Source organism: Cloeon dipterum, chromosome 1 (genome assembly GCF_949628265.1).
Source record: "Cloeon dipterum chromosome 1, ieCloDipt1.1, whole genome shotgun sequence".
Lineage (NCBI taxonomy): Eukaryota > Metazoa > Arthropoda > Insecta > Ephemeroptera > Baetidae > Cloeon > Cloeon dipterum.
In genome coordinates this window covers 9,975,974-10,003,949 of record NC_088786.1, presented here as the reverse complement: position 1 = coordinate 10,003,949, position 27,976 = coordinate 9,975,974, and the positions used below count along the sequence as shown (strand labels likewise).

Genomic DNA, 27,976 nt, shown 5'->3' with positions numbered 1-27,976 from the left:
AATAAGAGCTAGCTGCACGCCACCCCCGGTGATACCGTGTGTGTATCTGTGTGGGGTCGCGGGGTGGTGAGCGCGGAGGAGCGAAACGCAGCCCCACCACACACGGAGCACATGACAAAAACCCAGTGTCACACGTTGGCTTTATTTCTTTCTCTGCTTTTTTTCAGGCCATTATACGGCTAAATACACTACACAACCCTTGCTTAATCTGAAATACTAATAATTAATTCGCTGATATTTTGGAAAAAAATTATGTTTTGTTGCTTAGATTTATTGCATTGCAATTTTTTATTATTTACTTACCGTTTAATTAAAATAAACTGAAACTTTGATAATGCCACTAAGTGAAAATTAGAAAGTGGGGTTACTTACGGCTCAAGCGTTTGTGATTGCTATTTGGAGCCTATTATGATTACAATTAAATTTTCCCCTTTTTCAAAAACCACATTTAAAAACTTTGTATTAAATAGTTTAGAAACTCATTTAATAAAACTTCAAGTAACACAGATAGTAAGTGCAATAGTTGGCAATTTTTAGCACTCAATTTAAATATATACGTTATAAATTAATAACAAAATATATTTATTAACTTTAAGACATTTTAAGTAAGCAGAATATTAAATGAAAAATATTTGTCTTTTTTGAATTATTTATTATCAATTTTATTTGCTAATTGAATTATTTTTATACTAATTGAAAATCAAGAACAAATATATTCAAATATTTATGGGATTGACGTTTCTTTAAAATGTACTTCTTTAAAAAAATAAATATAAATCTTTGTCGGATCCATCGTTGATGCTATACTGCTAAATATGTTGTAACATAATCTCTCTTTGTTCTTCCCATATTTATGTCCAATTGAAATTCATAGATTAGCATTGTCTTCAATATTTACATTATTCAGAAATCAAAATCATTTCGTTCATTATCTAAATGAAACTATCCATGAATTTCAGTCTTTATAATAGATCTAAAAAAATCTTGGAATTTATATGAAAAAAAAACAAGTTTAAAGAATATAGGTGCAAGTGATTGGGTGTAAGGAGATTATTTCAGAGCTTATGTTTCTTATTGAAATTTCTGATTAAGGCTTCAACATTGTTCTGTTCATTTTGAGAGCATGTGAGAGTTTCTATTCAAAAGTTAGTTTTAAAGAACGCATCAAGTTTTCTACTCCACCATTGAGTAATTTTTATTTTTATTATTTCCAGTTAGACCCATTTTAATTCAAACATGAACTGAACAAAACAAAATTCATTATTTCTCTGAACTGGTTGCATAAATGTGTGTGCTGATGATGAAAGGGATACAAAGCCATGACCAAAACATGAATCCCGACCGCAGAAAAGAGCGGCAGCAGGTCCAAATCACGTTCAAATCCGGCTGCGCGCCGGAATAAAAAGGGCGAGCGAGGGCAGCGAGTGGAGCGCGGCGGCGACAGTTTTGCTGTTCATTAGCAGATGAAAAAAGGTTTAACATCATTAAGGGCGGCATTAGCCGTATGTGTTTATTAGGCTGGCTTAGTTAGTGAATGGCAGTCCATTATGCGATCAGTGATGCTCGCATGCACGCCGCCCGATCACTCACCGCGGCCTCACCGCCGAGCTCATACCACCGGTTTATAAGCGGATTGTTTGCCATGCTTTGATCTGCGCGCTGATGATGCCATTTGTACGTACCTAGGCGCGCGCGCGTTGCCTGGTTAGCTCGCTTGCTCGCTGGATAATGCAAATGAGTCGCCCGAATAATTATATCTCGCCGACTGACAGAGAATACATGATTTCGACCTGCTGGACTAACGCTCGCCGATTACCCGGGACGATGCTTTGATTTGCCCCGCTGCAGACGATTGATTTCACACAGCCTTGGGCGATCCCGGTCATCTTCCTGGACTTGCATCCACCGGCTTTGATAACTGAGAATCATTGATGAGCTCGCGGCAAAGCATTGAGGTCAACTGCTTTGTACTTCCTTGTTTATCAAAGTAAAATAGGACAGTAAATTTTGTTTTTTAAGCTTTGGGAATTATTTCTTCGGGAATTTGAAATAAAATGAAATTTGTTTTGAATTTAATAAATAGTCTTAAAGTCTGTCTAAAATTGTATTAGAAAAATCATAGGTAGTGTATATGAACAAAAATACTTAGCACCTTTAAATTATCAAAATATACAATTTCAAGATACTAACTTATAAAATCTAGGAAGGATGAATCGATGGCTTTCAAAATAAACAGCATTTTATTGATTTACAATGATATCTGACTTTTTCTTCTTGCAAAATTGTTTAGATTTATTTGTTCAATACTAACCATACTCAATAATGGAGAAATTGTACATTCCAGCTTGGAATTTATATCCCCATCCGATATCATAGAACTTCAATACTGGCCCAGTCTTCTTTCCGTATATTCTCTTTCCGGCGTAATTAGAAGTCAAGCTCTTTCTTTATTATCCAAAAACATGAGTCTAATTTTTCTTTGTAAAACTGTAAGGTTTTGCAGGTGTCACTTGAAATATTTACACTATAGATGTATAAAAATACCACTGCTTTTGTTTTATTTATTTCAAATTACAAACATTTTGCAAGAAAAATCAATCAAAGCGTCTGTTGCCTCAATTCAGACCAGCCGAAAAATGTGGGTAAGTTTGGTCTAATTTAAATTTGTTTCCGTTTTGTTGCGTTAAATATGAAATTTCCAACCTTTCCTCGCTTGACGACACACGAAATATGACACCCACTCCTTGCAATTTCCCTCACTTGTTTTGTTTCATATTTTCGCCGAGTGCGCAGCGCACATCACGCGAAAAGCGAGATTCTAAAATATTCAAGCCATAAAATATGAATAAAGGCGAGCATAAAGTTTGTTTCCAATGTAATTATTTTTAAAAGACACCCACGCCACGCTGACTGCTTTTTATCCCGTCGAGAGTTTCAATTTCCTCACTGCTGCCACTCGCAAGGGCTTTTTCTCTCTCTCTTTTTATGTATTTTTATTTCGGCTGGTGCTGGTGCTGCGTCGTGCGGCCCGCCCGCCCGCTCTCTTTCGGTGGTTCGTCCTCGTCTTTCTCCCCCTCCGGGGCGTATAAAAAGTTTCACTTATCAGTTGTTGAATAAATCAAACTCGGAAGCAAAGTAATTTTTCCTCCTTAATGCCTATCAAGAGCAGGCAAAAGGTGCGAGCGTGCCGCGGGGTGAGCCAGCCGACTGTGAGGGACAAGATAGACATTTTTAAATTTGGAATGAAAGGAGCTAGTTTGCGATGGTTCATTAAGAAGAGGTGCGCGCACCCCTGCGTTCGCTCGCTCGCTTGCCTTATTATTGGCAGCATTATACAGGGGGGATGAAAAAAGGCACTCAGCAGCCTCTTTTAATGCCTGCCGGGGATGACTTTTCAAGGCAGTGCGGCGTAATTTTTTGTTTACCCGAGATTAAAAAATAAAAGGCAGCCACCCTGGTAAGAGGTTATTTAAATTTTTATTGGAAGCATCGGACCCATTACACGTGTCATGTTGCATGCCTCCTCAACCCCCGCGCTAAATTTCACCCGTCAGCTTTTCTTTCTTTCTTTCTTGCACGGCGGGAGGGAAATAAAAAGACTTCTGTGTACTTTAAAGAGTCACGTGTTTTATTTTTTACATCCATTTAGTACGGTGGTACATGCATCGCATTCGCTCTCTCACTCTCATAGTTGCAGCAGTGCAATCTCGTTACTTTTATCGGTACATTTGCGTCGTGGGATGAAGAATAACAGCTTGCATTTACACAATTTACTCTTTTTACAATTTACACGAAACTCAACAACAAGAACAGAGGTGCGTGGTTTTGATTTGTCAGGGGTTTCTCTTTGTACAAAAGTGGTTTGCCGAAAGCGGTTTTAAATAATAAAAATCACAATTTATTTCTTACTCGGCTAGATGAAAATGAGATCAAATCCGTTTGAGGATGCAGGTAAATTAGATTTATTAAGTAGTGCGTTTCGTTTGGATTATTCAGAACACTGAGGGCAACCCTCGCCATTAAAGAATTTACTTCAACAACAAATTCGATATATTCAACGATAGTGGCACACAAAATATCGTTACAAAAACCTTTTTTCGCATTAAAATCGTAATTTTAGTAGGGCCGCCAGACGTCGGTGGCCGGCTTCCTGGCCGCGGCCCTCCCAGGACTGGATCGAGGTGGTTGCGTGACCTCAGCTGGCGGTGACGACGCCTTCGGGGGTGGTGACGACGGCGGCGAACTCGTCTCGGGCCTGGCCTTGAGGCTGCAGTCCTCTGGATGCGCCTTCTCCTCAGACGAGTCCGCTGGCGACTCCAGCGGCGGCCGCAGGTGTGCGGCGGCCATCAGCTGCTCGTGGCCCGGGAAGTGGTTGGGGTAGAGGTGCGAGTAGAGTAGACTGGGTGGCAGCAGGGTGTTGTGCAGGAACATGCTGCTGTAGTAGCCGTGCCCGCTCAGCAGCGAGGGGAGGTGCATCAGGGGCAGGGTGGGCCGCCCGCCCGGCACCGGCGTCGCCGGCGACTCCGTCGTCACCGAACCAGCCGTCTCCGGCGACCGTGGACTCAACGTGGCTGAGCACGGCGTGCTGCGGTGCCGTGATGTGGACGAGTTCGAGTTGGGCGTGTCGTTGGATGCCATGGCCGCCTTCGGGCTCGGCGCCAGGATTTTCGGACGACTGCTAATGCTTTCCGCACCTGTGAATTTTAATTGATTTAATTATTAATTAAACGGGACAACAATAAGGCAAAGATTATCATTTTACTAAACTTAATTTTGTGAAAAAAATAAATAAAATATTTTGAACTTGCTTCTAAGCACTAAAAGCCATTGAGGAATGAATTGTTACAATGATTTTCATAGTTAAATGTTTAATTATTAGTAAATATTTCATCGAGAAAGTTAAAGAAAAGGTTCCAAAATCAGGGTATTTAAGTCAAATTTCAATGATTTTATGATGTACTGCTACACTGTACTTGTGAGTAATTCAAACTGAAAAAACTATGACATGACCTTTGACTATTTCCATTGTTAAACATTAAAAATTGCAAAAAAGAAAAAATGCAGTACAATTTTTTAAAATTTATATTGCAGTTCATTGTCAGTGAGGCGAGAGATTATGTCTGCAAATAATCTTTTTTTTCCAGTAATTTTGAAGTTCTGTTAGACGATTTTTCCTTGCAATTTATTACATTAAATTTAATTAATCTTACTGCACAGACTCGTAGCAAAAATAAACAAGTAGATGTTTGTCACTGTCTGAACTGGAACTCACGATGGTAAAAAATTAGAAAAATCTCTTTTGGCCTTGGTGATCAATACTCTTTTCGATCAGGTTAATATTCCATCAAACCTAAAAAGGTTTTTGTAAACGGAAAAGTTAAACCAATTCAGTAATTTTAGTTAAATATTTAAACTACCCTGATTCAGATTTCATTGGATAGCTTCAGAGTGGTGCAATTTTTAACCAAGTATAATCTGCTTTTCCGGCTATTTTTACAAAAAGAATGAACTTTAAGCTGTTTAAAATAATGTTATAGTTGAGAATCAAAACATTATTTTTGTTATACTTATTGTGTTTAATCTATATTTATTTAAAAATAATTTCAAGTACAGTAATAATTGGTCTAATTGTCTTTTAAAAAATATAAAGTTTTACTGTGTCTTGTTAAATTTATAATTTTTCTTATCAATGAAAATCATTTGCGTACACAGTAAATCTACTTCTCTAGCACAAACTCTATGTCTACATGAAATTGGCAGCAAATACTTTGATGAGTGTGAGCGCATTATCAAAGAGTGATTTTTTTCAATATTGATGTTACACCAAAAAGTTGAGGGTAGTGGAAACTGAAAATAATGTTAAACTTACACGTCGCTCTGACAGGTGAGGTTGGTCTCGCGATGGCAGTGTTGGTGCTGAGGTTTTGCGACACGGTTTGCTCCTCCTGGGGCACGGTCGCCGCCGCCGCCGCTCTACCGGGGAAGGCGAGTGCGTGCGCGGCGGCCACCGCAGCCGCCGTCGCCGGGAAATGTGGACCGTGTAATCCGGTGGACTGTTGCAGCGTGTACTGGTGCGGGTAGGGGTGCGCCGCCCTGAACGCGCTCCACGGGTGCTCGCCTGGGTTCATCCCCAGGTGCTGGGCGATTCCTGCGGAATTAAATTCGAACAGACGGATTAATTTCGTTAGCGGCACCGCTGGGATTTTTAATTATTCGCTAATGATTATTTTCACTCGCAGAGTTTGCAGCACAGTTAAACCTCATGCCGCGTAAAATCCGTTTTTTATTATTCATTAACGCGAGCTAGGTCTCGGTCGCGCACCCTTTCTTCTCGCACGGTAGAATTAAAGGGCCGCAGTTGGCACTTAGCGACGGCTCATTATTCCTTTTCTTGGCGAAAGTGCAGGGACACGGCGAGGGAGGCTAAATAATCCGCGTGTCGTATTAAAAATGTCGGCAATTTTTACAGATTGCCGTGGGGGTGCGAGTGTTAAAGGGTGGCTGCTTCTGCTGCCACGCGGGCCGAAGAGTCAAGTATAAGGGGTTCGAAATTAGGAGGGATGGGTAATTAAATTTGGCCGCCGTCGCCGCCGCTGCCGCCGCCTTGGTGCTGCAAATGAGCAGGCGGTCGCCTCGGCTGCTAAAGACAGCTTCGAGGGCGGCAAGGGGCGCGTCTCTGCAATGCTTGCACGCCGGCAAAAGAAACTTGGCCGTTCCCGCGCTGCGCTCAGCAGCTTTTTTCTTAATTACTTTGTCAATCGTCTACTTTACAAGATTGCAGCAGGGAGTCTTGACATTCTTTCTTAATTATGAGCTGCCTGCCGTTTTGGGAAATAAGAAAATTCAGCAGGCAGGCAAGCAAGCACCCTCAGCAGCTGCGAGAGCGCTGCATTTTATTTTTTAGGACACGTCCGTCCGTCCGCCAGCAGCTTAAGTAAAATTAACGCTCGGCTTTTTACTCGGCGGGAGAGAAAAGAGCAGGCGAATCCGTCTTTCTTTCATTAAGGGAAAAAACAAAGCTGCCACTCTTTTTAGCGCCGGGCTCTTGATTTTCAAGACGTGAATGTCTCTTCTTCATCTCCCCCTTCTCCTTTCCTGCTCTCTGTAAAATTCTCTCTTTTCTCCGCGCGACGAGAGAGCAGCTTGATTTTCGCCACCCGGCCCGGCCCGCTGCAATGATTGCGATGCGATTTTATCGGCAGGCAGGCAGGCGGGCAGACTCGAGAAATTTCGCGCAATTAACATTTCAGCAATGTTGCCATGCAAATTAGGGGCGGAGGGTGGCGCCTCGCGTCGGACTGCGGCACCTGCCGCAGCTGAATATCTCTGCCATCTCGCGCTAACCCTTCCAACCCCAAGCGGCTCGCTGCTGCTGAGGCTGATGCTGTGGCCACCGCGGCCGGCCCGTTTTGCACAGAGCGAGTGCTCTCTCGTGGAAAAAGCTGAATTACATGCGTCCATAACTGCACCACTCGTCCGCACTGATTCAATTCTTGCCATATTCTACGACTTTCCGTATAGTTTAAATTTTTAGTGCAAGATGCTATACAGAACGGAAGAATTATTTTCAATAAATCACGCAGGTTTTTGTTTAGCTTTTGCATTAAAACTTTATAGTAGACGTGAATAATCGATCGGTATAAATTGACCAAGATAATCACCAATTGTAAGCTCAATAGTTGCTGTAATAATTATATTTTATTAACTTACGCCTGCTCAATTTAAAATTTTTACCCCTTTTGATCTCTTAAATTTTTGCAAAGAACAAACCATTCCCCAGAACCTTGGTCCATGTATATCATTTAAAGGAATTTCGATGAATTCGATATTCGAAATTAAACAGCTATAGCGAGCATTATTGTAAATAAAAACAATGGTTCGCAATTAGATTCAATATATTGAAAAATCCCTTAAGCATCGTTTTAATATATTTTGACATCACATGCTTGTGAGCAATGACAATATCCATATTAATTTAAAAAATTTAAGCGTTCATGAAAGCATCATATTAACATTGTAAAACTAATATGTGCATAATATGTAGAATTATTTTAATAATTTAAATTTTTAAGTAATAGTACAATAAATTTATATAATATTTATCAAAACATAAAAAATTTAAAATTTTAATAGGAATTGTTGCTTGGAATTTTTCGTTTCACTTAAAGATCAATGCAAAAGTGCAAAAATAGTTTGTTATGAAGCATATAAATAAAAAATCACTAACTTAGAAAATTACTGTGTTGTGAAAAATAAATTAAAACCAAACATTTAATGTTCGAAGCTGCCGTTGCAACTTGTAACTAGATTGATTGATTTTGACCGTCAGCAGAGGAGCAGTGACGAAAAAGTTCCCCTTTTCTCACACGTTGATCTAATTAATGTGAGGAAGATGCACGCATCGCATCAGAGGGAAGGTGTTAGCAGTGCTGTTTGCGACACCGGTGGGGTCCTTTGCGAGAGAGAGAAAGAAAGAAAGTAAGTCTGCGGCGCCGAGTGTGACACCGCATCGCTCAGAGGAACGTGCCAGGAGTTGATAAGCAGAAGAAAGAAGCCCCCGTCGCGAAAGAAAGAAAAGAAAGGAAACGGCAGACAAAGAGAAAAATAAATCGCGCGCGGCGTAAAAAATCACATTCCCTCTGCCGGCTGTCATCGCCGGATAAGATTAATTGTCGCGAGTGAGAGGGTTGCTGCTGGTTTGCATCTCAATGCAAGGCACGCAGCGCCCTTACAAATGCAAAGGCGTTTGCCGGTGTCTTGGGATGATACGCACTGTTTCCGATTCTTGAGCAGCTCCGCAGCCGGGCCAGATAGTTTATCATCCCCCAGCCGACCCTGCTCCATTAATTTTGCATTTCGAGCAGCGTGTTTTGCCGACACGCCGCGCACATCTCCTAGACCGATCTTTGCGCTGATTGACCCGCTCGTGCTCGGACTGTCTGCGAGCGCTTTTGACACCGCACGAAAGGACGCCCAGGGTGTGACTCGATTCTTAATCAGCATGATGGCGTGTGCCCCCGCCAAACTAGCTCCACCGTCAAAGCTGATAAGTGAATACCCACATTTTACTAGTTTGACTCTGTATTTATAGTTTGTCCATCAAAGGGAAAGTTATTATTACATCTTAATCGTACACTGCTAAACATTTCTAGCAAAGTATGAAATTATATTGTCAATTTGCTTAGAGGTAATGTATGCTTGCCTACATTTAAAAAAAATTTTAATAAATAATTTAAACATTGCCTCCTCGACAAAAAGCAAGTAAAAATAAGGAAATCAAAAATTGTATACACATTTATATATAAAAATAAATTAGATTTTTAAGTATAAAATGAAAAAAGATGACAGTTCTTTACAATTTGGAATAAACATTACAAATACATTAAATTTTTTACTAACTATATTTTGAAACTTAAAATTTGCAACATATTTCTGTACAACTACTGAAAATGTAAGTAGCTCTCTATTCATCGAGGAAACAGCATTTAATTTCAACTGATTAATAATTTGTATAATTTCTCATTCTAAGCACCTGGGCACAAATAATATCTCAGGTATTTTCTCCTCTTTAATGCTGGAAATTTTTTTTGAATTAACTAATTGCTGAGAGCATGTCTTTTTATTTAGAGTTGCAAACCAATGACTTTTCAAATACAATTTTTAAGAAATTGCGCTGCAAAAATAGATTAAAACCTGCTTCTATGTATTCTTAGCGTAAAAGATTTCATTTTATTTCTGGAAACCAAAAACTGAAACTTTAAAAAATATCATAAAAAATCCATTCGTTTCTACTACGCTAGGCTGATTCGATTTAGGTTTTAAGTAAATCAATTGAAATCCATTGACTCTAAGAATGCACAACAGCAGTTCAAATTCCCATAAATTATTAATCACAAGATGCCATCTTTGGTGGCAACACTTGGGACTTCCTGAAAGGAACGAAAATCTAAATTCTCTAAAAAGTACTTGAACCAAGAAAATTAAAGCCACCAGGATTTATTGCAGATTTCAGTGTCCACCCTCCTCGTTTATATCCCTCCAAATAAAATAATATCCGAGTACCGTGAAATATCAATATCGGCGACAGAAAAACTGACCCCGACTGTAAGGGCGTCTTGAATTTATAGCTGGCAATAATCTCATCTCTTTAGTACTCTCTCTAACAACAATAACACTTCCATCCCCCTTCATGGGTTGCAGTAGCCAGTGTCCCCTTGTTTTTGCACCCTCGAGAGTCAGCACTGGTCAAACGGCGTGTCGACGGACATGACAAAAACACGAGAGATAATAAAGTAGCAGTAACTCACCTGAGAGTTTAAAATTAATGGAGCCAGCCAAAGGGTCAGGTATCCGGGGCTGATCGAGGGGGTTGCCGAAATGGAAGTGGCTTCGATGGCCGAAGTGGAAGGGGTGGAACGCCTGGTGTCCTGCAACATCAGTAATTGCCTCTTTATCTGCCGGTAATAAAACCAGCGTGTGCGTCTGCGTCTCCCCCCCGAATGAGTGAGGGCTCGGCCACCCTCATTACGGCTCTTTGGTACACAACTTGTAGTACCTGCGAATTATTTCCGGCCACTGAGAGGGAGATTTTCATCTCTAATGGACGCGACAGACGCAGCAGCTAAACTAAACACCCTCCAGAAAGCAACATGTCTCGTTAAGAAGACTTTAGTGTGAGAGCGGGGAAAATGTACTAATCAGGATGTTCGGACGGAGATTGCGACTTTAATAATTGGATTAATTTTTCATTAAAAATATCGGTATGATTTTGTTCCATTGTTATTTATAAACAGTTTAACATGACTTGAAACAAAGAATTTAATTCCTCTACCAGCCGGCGTGATTTGAACAAGGATGGAATTTTTTCTCCAGAAATTGAAATTTACAAAATATATGTAATAATATATATAAAATACGTAACTTAGATTTAAATTTCACAACCTGGATTCCTCGATATTTTTGTATCATTCGATAAAAATATTAATCAATTAATCAAGCAATTAATTTTCAAATTGCAAGCCTCGATCACGCTTCAGTGAGTGGCCACAATGCGCACAATCCAATAAGTATTAAAATCCACGACAGGTGCATCCCATGAGGAAATCCAATATTTCTTGACCAAATTATAAAGAATTAAAGCTCTGTTTAGCCGTGTTTGCGAATTGTATTTATATTAATTTTGCTTCGTCAACCCAATTAATTTATATCGCGTTTCACAAAACACAAAACACACCAATTGCTGTGTGCTAATAAACGGAATGGATGGTTTTACATGCACATATGTGGCCAGCTGGCGTGTCGGGCAGTCTGATTGGTGGTGTTTAAAAATACCAACATCATATCAGATCAATTAGGGCTTGTATGAATGTTGTGTACGCTCTCTTTTATTGACTTCTACTATTTTATTGCCCAGTCGTGCTATGGGATATTTATGGCACCTCGCGGGGACCACCTGAATCTCGCGGCTGGAGAGGAAGAAAAAACCGCGTCAGTGAAAAATCTACAACGCAACAGGGTCGAATTGCAAATTAATTGCTCTGCTTAGTCGAGTCGCGATTGACGCGGCGCGGCGCTTTATCGGTTTAATTAAAACCACTAAAGGCAGCGAGCAGAGGCCTGATAAATTGGCGATCTTTTAACGGGAGAATTTTGTGACCTGAGCCAAGAAGTGGATCGATTCCCCTCCAAGAACTGAAGAGTACTGTGTAATTGGAGCTTGCGCCTATCTCTACGTTCGTGAATATGCAATTTCGCGTTGCGTCTGACCGAGATGAGGGTTAATTAATATAGCAAGGATACAGCAGTGCATTGAGCAACGCACTTACTTGTCTTACTTCTAGGCTCCCGAGGCCCGTCGACAGTCACTTTTATGGCTTTGGTGTAGGTGGTGATCTGAGGCGGCGACGTGCTCACTATTATGGTCAGCGTGAAGCTCTTTCCTGAAACAAAAATTTATTCGTTTCAATTCCAAATAAATTTAAAATTATTTTTTATGCAATAATCATTTAACAAAGGTTTTTAGCCAGGTTATAGGCATCTAAAAGTGAACGTTGGATGGTTAAAAGTTATTTGTCTCAAACAAAATCCAAAACCACAGATATAACAGCAGAAGATTTTGAAATGCGGGTCGGTGAAATTCGTTGACTGAACACATTACTGAGTAAAATAGAAAAAAGTAATTAACAAAAATTTCAAACACCTGCCGCCAATCGCTCTCCATGCCAAACCCAAATTTTGTCCTGAAAAATTAAATTAATGAGCAGCAAATTTTGCAAATTAGTAGTAACTCAAATCGACAAATATTAAGCTTTTTCAGCTTGAATTCCGTTCGCCCCGCTTTTCACGCTGCCTCTCACGCGAGGGAGTGCATAAATGGGGCGCCACCCCTTAATATTGGAAGATGAATCGGTTGAGTTTTTCATCAGCCGCGATACAGAGCACGAGTGGCAACAGCTGTTGCAGTCAGCAGACAAAGATTTTTCTCCGCTCAAAAGAATTTCTATCCCTTTATGAAAGTGGGGATTTTTAGATCAATAAAAAAGTCACTCCGTGAAATTCAATTATTTAGAAGAGCTGCCTCTATTGCCGACCACGTTGGAAAAAAAACAATGCAAAAAGCGCGTACGCCTCGAGGCCGGCTGGTTTCTTTTATTTCAGCCGGACCAAGTGGCTGTTCAACTAATTGGAGGTCTGAAAACTGCGGCTCATTGTTTCCCACCTTGCCAGCCGTTTGACCCTGATGGGCACATCTTACCTTGACCGCCACTCACTCTTTCAGTCGCGGAGAGGGCACGCAAACAATAAAAACCCCCAGCTAACAATTTCTGTTCTTTATTGCCATGCAGAGAAAGAGAGCGGCCGACGAAAAGAGAATAAAAGAAACGCGCGGGCGCGCGTGCATAAAAAGCTGCGAGATGATAATAATTCTCGGGTTACCATAGCAATGAAAAATGACTAAATAATTGAGGCGCACCTCAAGATGGCTCGGCTGAATTTTTAACGCCGCCTTTCTCGTTCTCGGCTCGCATTGTTCTAAGCATGTGGTCTTGCCAGCCAATAACGCCGCTCGCAATCATAAAACATTTCGCAGTTTCTCCAGCCCGGGAATTGTGTGTGCTGCTGGCTTAGCAGACTAATTTGAAAAACCGACCAAGAGCAGCCGCTGAAATATGGCTTGCCTTAAATGAAATTAAAAATAAAATATTTATGCTGCACGAGTGGAACGCATTTCTTCAGCGGACTCGGGGAATATCTCTACACGCGCAGTTTGAGCTAGAAATATTGTTTTTTTCCTTTAATTGCACAAGTAACCGCACGCACTTAAAAATGTAAAAAATGCAAACACAAAGAGATTTTTAAATTCATTTCTTTAAATAGAAAAAATCAAATATAAATTTATTATTATTAATTTTAAATTTGATAATAAAGGTAATTTTACTATTACAAAATAAATTTCAACTAACTTCCCGGTCCTCGGACAGGGATAAAAAGAGCAAAAAAAACTAACTACTACAAAATAATCACTCAGATATTTAAGAATAAGTAATAAATTCTAGTAATAGTGTCCCTTTGACTTTACAAGAAAATATACCTGTTTCTCCCACTCTATGAATGAAATAGATTAATTTAACACATAAAATTTTAAATTAATAATGTAGAAAATCCACTTAAGCTAACAAATACTAGTATTTCAGGGCAAATGGTAAATTTGTCACTAGGCGAGATGCTTTCGTGCCACGGTGAGACAGTCTGAGTGTGTGTGTTTAATTATAAATTAGCGCTGACAGACGGTGGATGGGAGCGGAATATTGTGGCAGACACACACGACTTGTGCGGCCCGGTACCATTCTCACTTTTCGGATGGCGTGAAATATTTATGAGACTTCTTGCGTGTTACGCGGAGAGACGACGAGCCAAGAAATGTGCATACACACACACAGCCAGAGAATGAGTGGAGCTTAAGCGGGCAGCAATAATTATTATTATAAAGGGCGCGCGGCAACCCCAAAATACGCGTGCACAGCAACCCCGGCTGCGCGGTTTCGTTATGAAGTAGGCAGTCAACAAAGCAAACACTGAGTGAGCGAGGAGTACGCGCGTCAGGCAAGGATGTGATTTTCAACTAAACGCCCCTGACAGACATGCAACCTGCTGTAAACGTCAGCGATTCACAGTTGAGCTTTAAATAATGGAACGAGTGCAAATACAAATACGACAAAATTGAGTTCTTATTTGTATTGCTCGCCGTGTTTTCAGCTTGACGTGGATGGCTCATAATTTTTGGATATTTTACTCTCTTTGTGTCTGCTATTTTACGGTAATTTTATATTTTTTCATGCGGACTGATCGATAAATCAAGGACCTTTGTTTAGAGCGTAGCGTAGTACTTTTTTTAAAAACAACCATTAACAATTAGAGTGATTTTGAATTTAAACCACTATTTTACTGTTTAAAAATTATTGATGACAAAACAAAAGATATTGAAAATTAACGCAACAAACTTTTTTCTTCTTTTTTTAGTTCTTATTTTTTTTATTTTTAAGAAGATTTTTAATTATTTATTTTTATCTAATCAAAAAAAGGAAACAAGTGACGAAATCTTGCTTTTCTTAAAATTTTAAACAATGACTTCATGTTAATTCAATTTTCTGCTCATGTTTTTCCTTTTTCTTGTTTTAATTATTATAATATGCTTGCAGAATCAGAATTGAAAAGTAGAAGCTTCATAGTATTAACCTCCATGTTTTTTAAGTTGTTAGAGTTAATTACAATATGTACGGCAGTTAAGTTTTTAGACCCATCGAGTCTAACTTTTTGGAAGAAAAAATTGCAATAGTAATTTTCTATCGTTTAAAATTCCGTATTCGTAGAGAATCCCAGAAAAGTCAACAGTCCCAATCTCACAGCCCGAGCCGTTGCAATTCGCATTAAAGGAGCGATCTCTAAATTGCAAATGCCACAGGCCGAGAATAATATACGGTTTCTGGACGCATTCCAGCGCGAGCAACTATTTGCAGAAACCAATGCGGCCGGCGCTTCTTTTTATTTCACTTCGCCACGCGTTTCAATTTAAACTCCACAAAATAAGACGACAATCGAATTGGGTCGCCAAGTCAGCTCTTTTTCGAGCCAAATGGCATCTCGGTCGTGCTTGTTTTTCCCTCTTGCTGCGCGCACGAACCTTCATAAAAGCGGCAAACACACACACGAGCCATATTGATTCAATAAAGGCAGCGAATCCATGTTATTATTCTGGCAAGGAAACTGCAAAATATATGGCGCAATATAGATGTAGACCTCGATTGGGGCTGCGCGCCCTGCATAAATTGGTACAACACACGTCGCTGTAAGCCAACGAGGATTACCGCAGACTATCACCCGCAAACAGAATGCTTCAATGCGCGGCAGTAAAGTTCGGAGACTGAGCTGGAAGCGGAGAACGCTCACTCGCTGCCAGCGATTCAATTGAGACGTCTTTTATGGAAGTTGCTAAATCGGAATCTGCGCAATTTTGTAATTACTCGTTGGTGTTCAGCTTTGCTGTGAAATTTTGTCATTTAACTTAACTGCAGCGAAGTTTTTGCGCTTTTGAATTTTCTGCTTTACTTTGATTAATTTAAATCGTTTTGATTTTAGTACGCTTCAATTGGTAATTCAGAGTACGATTTTTAATCATCAAACTTTCTCAAGATTTTTAAACCTCGCTTTTTATTAGAAGTTATTATAATTTTTAATGAAATGACATTAGGAAAACTATAACATATCAAATATATACAGAACTTTTAATATAAACTTCACATTTTAAGATATTTTACTTATCACTGGTCGTAATCTTCCATCAACTTAATATACCACAAATTATTTTTTAAATATATCTATTTACGTTAAACTTGCGCTAAAAAATTCAGAATTCTCGCTTCAATTCTTTTGGTTGTCTTATTTTTAAAATGTCAACTTTCAAAACAACATAAATTTGTTTCTACAAAGATAAGATAATATATTGATTGTGTATTTTTAATGTTCATGTTAAAAGTTAAATTAAAAAAATTTGCTTGTGGTTTAAATAAGTGTGCACAAAACCACATCTTGTGTGATTTCCCAGAGCCAAGTCGGCAAGCGAGCGAACACTTTTATTTTCTTGCAGCAGAAGCGCCTGCTCATCACGCTTGGCGTGTTCTTAACCAGCGTGAAATTTGGCTGCTGTGCGTCTTCCTCATGCAGCAATATTGGAGGGCCGAGAACGATGGGTTCACGAGCGCAAAAATGCCTTGGTGCGGTGGCTGCGTCGTCGTGTCGGACGGACCGACGGCGCTTATCTCATTACACACCCACCATGTGTCTATCCGCCGCAATCCGACGAGCAGACAAAACGCACTCACTCCCAGCTTTAACAAACAATTCACGCTACAATGACTTTCATGGCTTCTGCTGTTTCTTCATTTCTGCGGGGGAGCTCCATAGCCAGAAATATCCGCACAGCAAGGCACTCACTTTCATTTGCGACGTTTGAATCAGCCTTAACAAAATGTCAAAAACAGTATCATCCATAATTTGTATTTAAAAAACCTAAATATAGTGATTGAATCAGAGTTTAAAATAATAGAACGAATTTTTCAAGTAGAATCCTAGCCCAAAATTCTATTTTTATTTATTATTGCCGTTTGGCTAAATATTGTTCCATACAAATGTAAAACTGAATAAGTATCAAATTATAATAATACAAGTTAATAATATTTTTCAATCAACTTTTGTATTTTATAATTTTTGCCTGTAAATGTTTTTAACTATTTTTCTTTTCAAGTTTCTCAAGCAATCTCAAATTTGATTGTGCTTCGGAAAAATTACTGTCAACAGCAAGCATAATAAACAGACAAATTATGTTTTATAAATGGAGATAAAGGAAATTTTATATTAAACTGTTCACCAAATAAAATTTGTTTTGAGTTCAGCTCGCTGTATCCGTGTAAATAATTTTAAATTTTTCACTTTTTTAATACTGAACACAACTTTATCTGTCATTAGACTCTTCTTAATAATTGAGTGGAATATTTGAGATAAATAATTGTCATTTTTAAAAAATTGTGTCAATCAGACACTAAACAGCATGTAATGTTCTATTGACAATCTAATCGCTTGGTCATGATCTCTCCTTAGTCTATTTCCTAATTCTTTTAATTTTATTTACTATAGTTGGATTATCTTATTGTAAAAGATCTGAATCATTATGGAATTGTACTTTATTTAGGTGTATATTTGATATGTACTACGTTGTAGTATCTCCTGTTCTGACGGAACGTTTTTAACAATTTCAAAAATCGCAAATGAATAGATCAAATATAATTAGGACACATCTTTTTGCTTCATGACAAAGATAATCATTAATAAAGCAATCCATCTAATTGGAAATCAAAATTGTTTTAACATGGATAAATGTTTTAGATGTTTTAGGTTTTGAAATAATCCATAGCTTTAACTAACTTAAATTAATTCGAATTTTTAAAATTATTTATTTTTGAAAGGAATGACAGGTAAGGGACAATTTGAATAAATATCGTAAAGTTATCATTTAGCGATTTGGATCGACGTGATCAGTATTTTTTATTGAGCTTTTATTATTTATGAAAACATCATATTTTTACTTTCATGCAATTGAGTAAATTAACAGAAATGGAATGTTTATGACAGAAGCGAGAAGAAAACTAACACCCTTAGTCAAAAATCGACGTCTGTTAACAATTTGCAAAGGCGTGTGGCACACCGAGGAGCATAAAACAAAGTGACAGTCGCATGTGCACGTTCTGCATCCTTTCTCCTGTTTTCCACCAAGCACTACAAAGGAAACCTCGGCGGCTTTTTGGGCTTCCTCTCTTTCATCATCCGCACACGGCAGACAGAGAGAAAGAATCAAGCGCACGCAAACTACTATAACGGTGGCACGCCAGCAGCACACAAGACCGACGACAGATTCGTTAGAAAAATACAGCAGAGGCAAAGAATCACACCGACAATGTTTGAAGTGACAACCACAGTGTGCCAAGGCGTCTCGGGTAACAAGATAAAGGGGCCTGTGTGTTTGCAAAGGACCACAGCCACCTCCAGCGCAATATTCGAGGTCGGATGCAAGGTGCCGAGAGCAACCCGAGAGTGCTACAAATCAGATTAGAGCACGCCAAATCAAGGCAGGCACACTGACAGTTGACTTTTGTCAGTTTGGTTGCACATATTCTACTGGCATATTCGACATGAAGGACAAAATGGTATCAAAATCTTGGTTTTTGTTACCATTGATTTATTAAAAATATTGTAAATGGTGTGAGGAACATATCATTAATCATTAGTCAATGAACGCTTCTTGACTGTTTACAACAAAGAGTGAACTGATCAGAAAATTATTTATTATATTCAATTGCATTTTTATTGAAAAGAAACTTGTTGAAATCGAAATACTGATATCAAGGTTTTGGGCAGCTCTATTTTTAATAGCTTTGATAGTATTAAACATTGAGCACAACATTCAAAGATTATATTGCTCACTAATTTGCACTTATTATATCAATACCTTATGATCAAACGAAACTCCATTACTTATTTTAAGTTTATGATCTTGGTTTGGGAAAGAGTAATAATTGTTTCCCTCTTATTATTAGTGTCAAATAGGTTGAATATTATCGTGTGTAGGAGTAATTTTTTTTAAATTATCATTTTAGCAATTTTCAAGATTACAATTTCTGTTAAATTTTTTCATGATTATTTGTGGAGTAATCAATACAATTTAATTATGAGAGCAGAAAGAGTGAATACACATGTAGGTAACTAGTTAATTTTAAGTTAATATCCCTCCACAGAGGAGTCATCTATAGCCAACTTAAATTTTATTCTATTTCAATCGTATAGAAATACGTATAAAAATAATAGTTTAAATTTAAAACGTGTTACAAATACAATAATATATATATGGTTTTGGTTTAAGCAAAATTTACCTATAAAGTATAATATTTAAATCAACAATATTTTTAACGCAAAATAATATTAAACATAAATTTTGTTATATATATATATATATATATATATATATATATATATATATTTTTTAAGTTCTAAGTATTATTACAGTGTATGAAACTGATTTTAAATCTATTTTTTTTACTTCAATAAATTTATAAAATAAAGCCAAATCCAGCACAATTGAGTAAGTTTAAAAATTTAATATTCTGTAAAGTACTTTTTTTCTAATTGCAAGAATGCCTAGGAAAGATGTTCAACAAAATAACGCAACTCTTCGCTTATAGTTATAAAATAAAAATTATAGTAGGAAAGCTCAATAAATCCAGAAGAATGAAGAATTTTTCTTTAATGCCAATTAGACTGGTTCGAGTACTGAACCCTCATCAGTTAAGACTGGTGCAGACGTACTCACCTACCAGTGCCATGAATTTCTGATGCGTCAATCTCTATCTCCGGTTTTAAATTTGCATGATCATTAATATTAAAATGCCTGGCACTTTGTTCTTATGATCGCACAACTGATTTTAATGCAAATGCGAGTAAACTCAAATTCGTTTTTATTCTTCCTATTTGATTAGAACGATAGATGCAGGTGATTACTGTTATAATTTTCGAAAGTTGAAACAATCTCAATACTTAATTGATTGTTAAACTTTTTTTTACAAATTCCACAGTCAAAGTACGGAAGTTGCTATTTTTTTTACTTGACTGACTTAACTGCTGGTAAGAATGGCATGCTGTGCTATGACGCTATGACATTGACTTTTTTGATGAGAATTTTGCCCGATCTTTCGTGTGTATATGTGTTCGTTTCTGTGTCCCAGACAGGAATCGCGAGCGGCACTCGCACAAAAAGAGAGAGGGTGTGAGCGAACATAATACGGAAACAGTAGTGACGACGAGGGAGGGTGGCGCGGAGGGTTGATTTTTCTCCCCCGGCAAATAAGGAATATAATAATGTATAAAAGGAGCAAGGGTGACATCATCCACAACAATCGATCAATTTGTCACCATTTGAACTTGGACCCCAGCAGCAGTAGCTCGCACCCGTCTTTTTAAAGAGCTGGCGTAAAAAGAGAGGAACACGTTTTACTTTTCACACACATTGTCCGACTTGTAAATGACAGGCGAGGCAGGAAGCGGACAGCCGTGGTTCCTGACACGCTTTTGACGTCTTTCCATCCATCATTAAAAACCGGAGTTAACGTCCGAGAAAGAAGATTTTCAGACACTCTCGTCTTGGAGAGGACGTATTTAAAAAGAGGGCAACCCATTTTATTGAGATGAGATCTTTATTATTTTCATTAAGGCGGTCGGAAATGCGTTTCGCTAAAGCCGCTCTCTCATCGGGAATTCAGGGCGTAAGACGCGTGGGGGTGCGGCGTTGGTATTATATGAGATTTTAATATTGTCAGCATCAATGCGAGCAGCTCGGTAGCCCTCGAGCGTGTTTGGAGTAAAAACAGCAGCTCGCAAGTCTTGGCTTTCAGCGGCAGCGGCATTGTAATTAAACTTGAGTAGAACAAATTGTTTTTTGCCCCGAGTTATGCTGCACAGAATCTCTTTAATAAACACGGTGTAATAAAGCTTAAGAAAGGATAAACCGGATTCTTCCCCCTTTTTATTCGCTCTCCGTGCATGCTGCATAAAGAGATTTTATTATGAGTTCGCTCCTTCCTTTGCTGCACGCCTGCCTTGTTTGATTTCAAAACAAATTTGCCGTTTATCGTGCGAAGATGCTAGTTTTAAATCGGATGCAAAAAGTCAGGGCCTGTGTTAGAAATAAATATTAATCACTTTTTGCTTTATCGCTCGTGCTAAAAGTCCGTTTTTAATTTAGCAGTGTAATGAGCTCATATAAAAATTTTAGAATTGCTATAAAGCAGTTAAAAGATATTTCCATCAATGTCACAAGATAATTGATACGCTTATGATCAATTAACGTCAATATGCATCACATGTATCAATCCAGCAAGAATAGAGAACAATACAATAATATTTAAATATTGAATCATAATTTCTGATTAACTATATATATTTATTATAGAAATATTGGGTTTAATACATAATACAAAGTTATAACCAAAAACACTTCCAAAAAGAGCAACAAACAAATGTTATCCAAATATATAAAAAAAACTCCTAAATTAATTTAAATATCATTTGTGCTACTTGATTTTAAATAAAAGCAAAAATTTACAGTGAATTTTTCGAACTTAAATTTAGCTTTTCAATTATATTTTTGCATTTATGTCTCCAAAATCGGAGCAAAATATGTAAATTTACATCTATAGCAAATACTTCGACTTCAAAAATTTAGCCACCCTGAGCTGGCAACTATTGAAATAAAATTGAGACGTAGCTATTTGTTACACATTTCGACCCAGGAGAAGTATATTTCTTCAATGCATGGTTTACATGGAAGGAAAGAGCAAGAAGTATTAAAAAATAAGAGTATTAATTGTGGTAACATATTAATTGAATGTTCCCTTTATTGGTTTTAGCATTTCAAACCCTTGCTTTCCAACGTGTCGGCCACCTGCTGGTAAAGGTCTTGGCGACATTTGAAGGCCTTCTTAAATAAAAACTATGCCCTCGGATAACCTTTTGATGTACGCTGCTCATTAAAAAGTCTCGGGTCCTCCGACGCGCGCGCTAATGTCAGAAATCGGCAAACGTGGCGAGGGCTGCTCTTTCTATGCTGCTCTTTCATACATATTTAATTTTTCTTCTTATAAAGCAGCATTAATTAAGCCGTGCTAATGGCCGGCAAGTTTGTTGCGAGCTTTTCCCAAGGGTCGCGGCGCGGCAGCGGGCACAAGACCAGGTTCAGCCCGCTTTCCGCGCCGGAGCCGCGCGTTCGTCGGCACTCGTACGGGTGGCCGGGGACCATGCAAGGAGAAGAAGAAGAAGAAGAAGTTTCTCAAAGATTTACTTTTCGCTGGGGAGCCGAGCATATTTTCTTCTAGCTATGTGGGGGTTGGATAAGATTAAAGAGTAAAAAACAAGAGGGCAAAACGAGGGTCGCTATGCTCAACATACAATTCGACAGCTCCTCTTTCTCTCGCTCGCAGCAGTAGCAGCAGCGATAATGCTACAAGAGCCGATGGGGGTGCTAAACATTCATTGCATCAGAGTAAAAGGGGTTGCTGCCATCCAGATTATTAATTCTTTAATTACGTATAAGCTGCGAGTATGCAAATTTGTCAATTTGAGTGACGCGTGGGTGGAACTTTGCAATAATTATTTTTGATGGCTTCTCGGTAATTTTCACCTAAGTACTTGGGGTGCGAGATTGAATTAGATATTTCTAAGGATTAAAATATTTGAATTGATTAAATTTTAAAACAGAACGTTAACAAATCTAGAAACCTGAGTAAGTGTTTGTTTGTGTAAGTAGAATCACAAAATTATTACTTGCTTCAAACAATTTACTGATTTGATGCACGCAGTAAATTTTATCCTAATTAATTATTACATTTATTTTTAATTTCATAAACTGTCTAGGCCTGTATGATATTCTTGTACAAATTTTAATAGAATTTAAATGAATTACAGATCATTTCAACATTTAATTGGTGAAATCTAATCGTTTGTTGTTTAACTACTTAATTCGGATTTGATTGACCTTTGTGCAACTATAGATTAAAATTTATCCAAGGCAACAATGGATTGAATTCTTTTATTTATGTTGTTGGTAGCCTTTCAAAATTGGCATCTTTTTCACCCCAAAAATTAAAGTAAAAATTTTGAATGGATGGCAAAATTCAAGTAGTAACTTTGACATCAAACATTATCCCCCTCCTGACCTAGTAGTATTGGAATCAAACAAACAATAAGTCCGTATTTGCAATCTATTTCGATAAAATATAACCTATCAGATCTCAATGCACAGTTTTAGCATGAAAGGAAAGAGGGTGACAATTATTATGCAGAGGTAGAATTGATTTTGAATTTTTCCACTGAGTGAATTCACAAATAGTTATTATTTTCTAACAGTCTATTAAAAATTGGTTAATAGAAGAGGGCTTAAATGTTATCTTGTTTCGTTAATTGACAGTAATTAACCGTGACAAAGCGTTTTGCGAAATGCCACAGACAACTGGTATGAGAGGAGCGAAATTCAGAGAGCACGCGGTGTATAGCAAACGCGCGTGGCGGCACCATTTAGCATCCCGAGAGCGGTTGGTGGTTTTCTTAAAGCCGCCGCCGCCGACCCGCCGCCGACTCTACACATGCATGCATTGCGGTGAGCGCTTAATTGAGAGATTTTAACGACCAAATTATTGCGTGTAACCGCCCTGGCCATATAGGAAATTTCGGCTGGCACTCACCTCGACCGCTGCGGCCGACGAAGCGGAGGTCGTTGAATTTGGCCACCTGGTTCTTCATGATGGCCGAACAATTCCTCAACTCTGCACAATAGTTCTCGTCGTTGCCGGCGCGCACCGTGACCAGGGTGCCGTCGTGCACGTCGCCGAGGGCCACCACCTTGAAGGCCACCGGCAGGGTCTTGTTGGAGCGCCAGTGCGGCGGCAACACGGTGCACACGAATTGCGGGCTTCCGGTGCGGACGAGCTCGCCAGGACGCTCGGCCAGGATCTCGTTGAGCGCCCTCTCAGCAAAGTTCTCCACAGTCAGGGGCTCGTTGGCCGCGTTGGCGGCCGCGGTCGAGCCGTTGCCGGCCGCCTTGGTGGCCGCCGCGGCCGTCGACTCGGCGTGCATCTTGCGAACGCTGGTCTTGGTCATGGCTGCTCAGCAGCGGCCAGCCGGAGCACACACGCAGTTGTGGATTGTTGGGTGCACCACTGAGGTTTGCCACACTCGCCCAATTAGAGAATCATATCGCGGCCTTTTCTGTGGGTGTAGATCCTCCCCACTACCGGCGGCGGCAGCGGCGGCGGCCAAACTTGCCAACCCTACCTCAGCGGCACATAAAAAGAAGAGAAATAACACTCACTCACACCAACACACGTGCACACACACACAGCTTTCTTCTTTTTGGCCGCGGCGGCAGGAGGGGTAAAAATGAGGGTAGGGCTATATTTTTACAGAAACGACTTCTTTCACACAGGCAGGGTGGGTGCTGGCTGGCTGGATGGCTGCAGAGCGCCGCCGCTGCCGCTGCCGCCGCCGCCGCTGGTGGGATATGGGGCTTACCACCACTACCTCCGCGCTCTGGCCTACCGTACCTTCCACACCTCTTTGGTGCACCAGAAACGCGCTCCTCGTTCTCGTTTTACAAGCCGAAATAGCGCAGTTCGTATTTCACCGGCGCCCTTCGGTGATAAACACGCCGTGGAAAAACTCAACATGTGGATGGTGAAAAGTTTGCCATCTCCCCACTCCCTCCGAGTCTTAAGATTTCCGTCTTGAGGGCGGCTACTGCCCGCCGATGGGCGGAGACGAGGGAGGAGCTGTCTTCTTTTCCGCCGAGAAAAATCATCGCCGGGTCGCGGAAAAAATGGGTGTGCGCATGCTTTGACTCGGGGCCGAAGCAGAGCTCAAGACTCTTTTCTTCTCTCTGCTCTCTCGACGAGCAAGGAACCAGAGTGCTCCTGCGGGCTGCTGCGTCCGCATCTTCCGCGCGCGGCGGCCGCTCGCACGCACCTCTCGTCGCAGAACCAGCAGCAGCAGCAGCAGCATGGACCACTTGCTAATTGTAACCCGAGTGGCCGAGCCTGGCTTTGAAATCTGAATTGGGATTCCAAGTGGTGTGAGTACAGCGCGAAACGAAACTGGAAGCCGCTGATGAAAAATAAACGCTGCGCTCGCTGTTTGTCGATACTCTTATCGTGCAACAAACAATTATAAAATAAAAAGGACCCTCTTCCTCGCTCTCTCTCAACCCTACGCTAAACATTCATTCGTTCGTTCCCCTCGCGAGCGTTTCCTCTCTTTTTGATCCACTCGAAAAGCAAAGCGCTCGCTGATTTTTCCTCTTGCTCTTGAGCCGGCTTGCAAAAAAGCAAACACTTGTCGGCACACAATGATGTGGGGCGCCTCATTCTTCGGTTGATCTGCATTTGCGTGCGCGATGAATATTTTAACGACGCCCGCCTTGATGTTATGCACAGGAATTAACAATAAACTAACAGAGAGGGTCTTTTCTATCGCTATGGCATAAGTGGTCCGAAGGAGGAGCATCATTATTTTGCAATACAATTTATTTTTCTCTAGTGCACTGGACTTGTTTGGAAATAATTAGAAAGACGTGCAAATTGTCAGCTGCTCGATTATGCAAAGTTATTCCACACTGCAAGGTTTCTCTTCGTGACGATTTCACGAATGAGAGAGTATGCTTCTTGTCGAACAGACGTGTCACGCACGTTGCCTATCCAATTTTATTTCCACCCTCTCCCCAACGGCTCACCAGAACGACTCTCATTACACCTACGCACCTGACAATTTTAAAAATTATCGTAAGAAGTAAATTCAAACAGTACTTTCTTATTTTTCCCTTCCATATTATTAAGAATATGTCGGACGTATTATTTACTTTTCGTGGTCTCCGCATAGAGTTTATTGGTACATGCAGCCAGCCTTCAGTTGTCCAGCACAAGCTCTTTGATTGACTGACTTCATGCACAACTAAGCGGAGCTAGAACTGAAATTTATTCAATTTTAATATTCTCTTAAGTCTAATTATTGAGAAAAGATTAAAAAAAACAATTAAAAATTATTTCTCATTATAATCTATTTTAGAATAAATATAAAAAATAATTATAATAAATAAGTTAATATTAATGTTAAAAATTAAAAGTGTTCTTAAAGCCACTAAAATAATTTTTTATAATATATAATTAAATAATCTATTATATGTCTTAATTAACTGTTTATCTTACTTAGCAATAAGATCAAAATTAATAATTATTTCCAAAATTTCTACGAGATGGCAATTTTTCTCAGTTAACTGATAAAGAAGATGGAATAATACCCCGTGTGGACCACCAATATTGTACCTTCAATAAAAACTTGGAATACAGAAATATTTTGACAGAAAAGTGCCAAAATTGTATTAGTTCAAAGTTTTAGCCCTTCAAAGTTCCACAAGACTTAATATAATATTTTTTCAATGGAACGCCAAGTGCATTTAATATATTATCTCTCCTATGTATAAATTAAATTCATAATTTATTTACGGCTAAAAAATATTTTTCAAGTGTTGAATTATGTAAACATGTAAAACTAAAAGGCCCACTGAGAAAAAGCTTTGTACACGACACGGAGTCTCTGGTATGACAAGCCAATTTCGGGCGCGTAGGTGTTCAAGGCTTATCAGTATTCCCGGGCAGATCATCACATATCCATTAAATTTGATCCCCTTAGGGAATCGAGGGAAGTTCCACTATCTTTGGTATGCAGCGACGGACACATCAGTTCAATTTGGCCAGACAACTAACTTGCAGCAGCGCACACGCACGCTGCCCCGGTGGTCTCAGGAGAGTTGCTACTCGCGCGCACTCAAAACCTCCACTGCATGGTCTTTGAACCACTTTAAAGGGTCGGCCTATCGGTATGTAAATCAGGTACAAGAATACATGTGAGCATGTCGTGCCTCTTCCATTTAACTCTCCTTCTACCAGCCCGCGTTGGTTCGGCTGACCTCAGTCGGCCGAGGGATTGACCCAGAGGGGGATCTGTGCGTGGCATTGATACGGGGATGCTGCTTCTTGCAAGGGTTAATATGCGTGTTGATAAGGGAATACTTTCCATATTTGTCACAAATTACCTGATGGTAATTGAGTAAATATAATGTTTTCCTATTCCAAGTAAAAAGCAGTGTGACACATTTTCATGTCCTCAAATTCAAAGGAAAAAATAAATTATTTTTTAGAATCGAAGCGCTGTTGATTTAATAAAATAGCATCTAAAAGGAGAGTGACATTCTATATTTTAGATTCGATTCTCGGTTCTCCACCAAATTTTAGCGGTAAATTGCGCGAGTTTTACTTTCATCGCTATTCAATTCCAACCATGTTCTTTCCAACAGTAGATTTAAAATGCTTACTTAGCTCTCAATTTTAAAGTGTTAAATTAACAATTTGAATTCACATATATATTCATCTATCTAAGAGCTGTATGGCTTATGAAAAGGATTTTTAGTCTTAAAACTAAACTAAGTAAAAAATATGTGACTTGGTAACTAGTCCAACTTTATCACACAAATATTTATCACTGTCCCAAGCTGCTTCTGGTAAAAAATTGTAATTTAGTCGTGCACCACCGTTGTTCAATATAATCAATTAAATAAATCTTACAACTAAAAGCAATACCTTTTCTTTAGAAAGTAATTGGTTTTCATCCTTCAGGGGTAATGTAAACCATGTAGGCCAGGCTCGTCATTTAATTCAATTTTACATTCTATTCCAATTCATTTGTTTTCATCTGCTCGAGTTGACAGAAAATTTCCATGTGATTGAGGATCAAAATCAATCAGCGGAAACGCCAGGGGCAGGCCTCGAACGACAGCGACGAAATATTAATTCTCTTATTGCACGAGTGGAATTCGCCGAGAGACACAGATAAGCGGACGTTTGAGAGTGGCCACGAGAGCGGAAATTTCTCTGAGGAAGAAAATGTATATTCGCGTCCCTCCTTGCTATCTCGAAGGCATAAGATACATTTTCATCAGCATTCCTGCGTTTTTATGCAGGGCAATAAAAGCGGCCACCTACCCAATTTACAATAGATTTGGCGAGAGGGTGAAAAGCAAGATTGATTTGAATGGGGTGCGAGAGAGCAGAGGCAAGCCGCATTCTTGCAGTAATAGCAAACCACGCGCGTTCTTTCCTCCTTTTGTGCATATTTTCTTTTATTGCCTCCTTAAATGTGTCCACCAGAGCAAGTGTCTGGGGACGAATTACGCACACACGCAAGCGCTCGCCCACTGGATTTTGCTCGCGTGATGACGCCAAAATGCGCCACTCGCGAAAAAAGAGATAAAACGTTGTGCTGAGCAGGGGACTTT

General features: G+C 39.4%; 1 protein-coding gene across 2 annotated transcripts; it reads right to left on the bottom strand.

The window, feature by feature from the left end:
• Positions 1 to 3,607: 3,607 nt before the first annotated feature.
• Positions 3,608 to 24,135, bottom strand: LOC135948446 (runt-related transcription factor 1-like). Of its 2 annotated transcripts, none has more exons than XM_065497735.1 (5): positions 23,340 to 24,135; positions 11,826 to 11,939; positions 10,308 to 10,427; positions 5,870 to 6,148; positions 3,608 to 4,694 (listed from the first exon to the last, which is right to left on the bottom strand). In XM_065497735.1, the coding sequence occupies exons 1-5, from the start codon at positions 23,752 to 23,754 to the stop codon at positions 4,117 to 4,119; spliced, it is 1,506 nt and encodes a 501-aa protein (XP_065353807.1). In that variant the 5' UTR covers positions 23,755 to 24,135; the 3' UTR covers positions 3,608 to 4,116. The 2 variants fall into 2 exon arrangements, with proteins under 2 accessions (XP_065353807.1, XP_065353809.1); XM_065497737.1 differs by having other exon boundaries at positions 11,835 to 11,939.
• Positions 24,136 to 27,976: the final 3,841 nt, after the last annotated feature.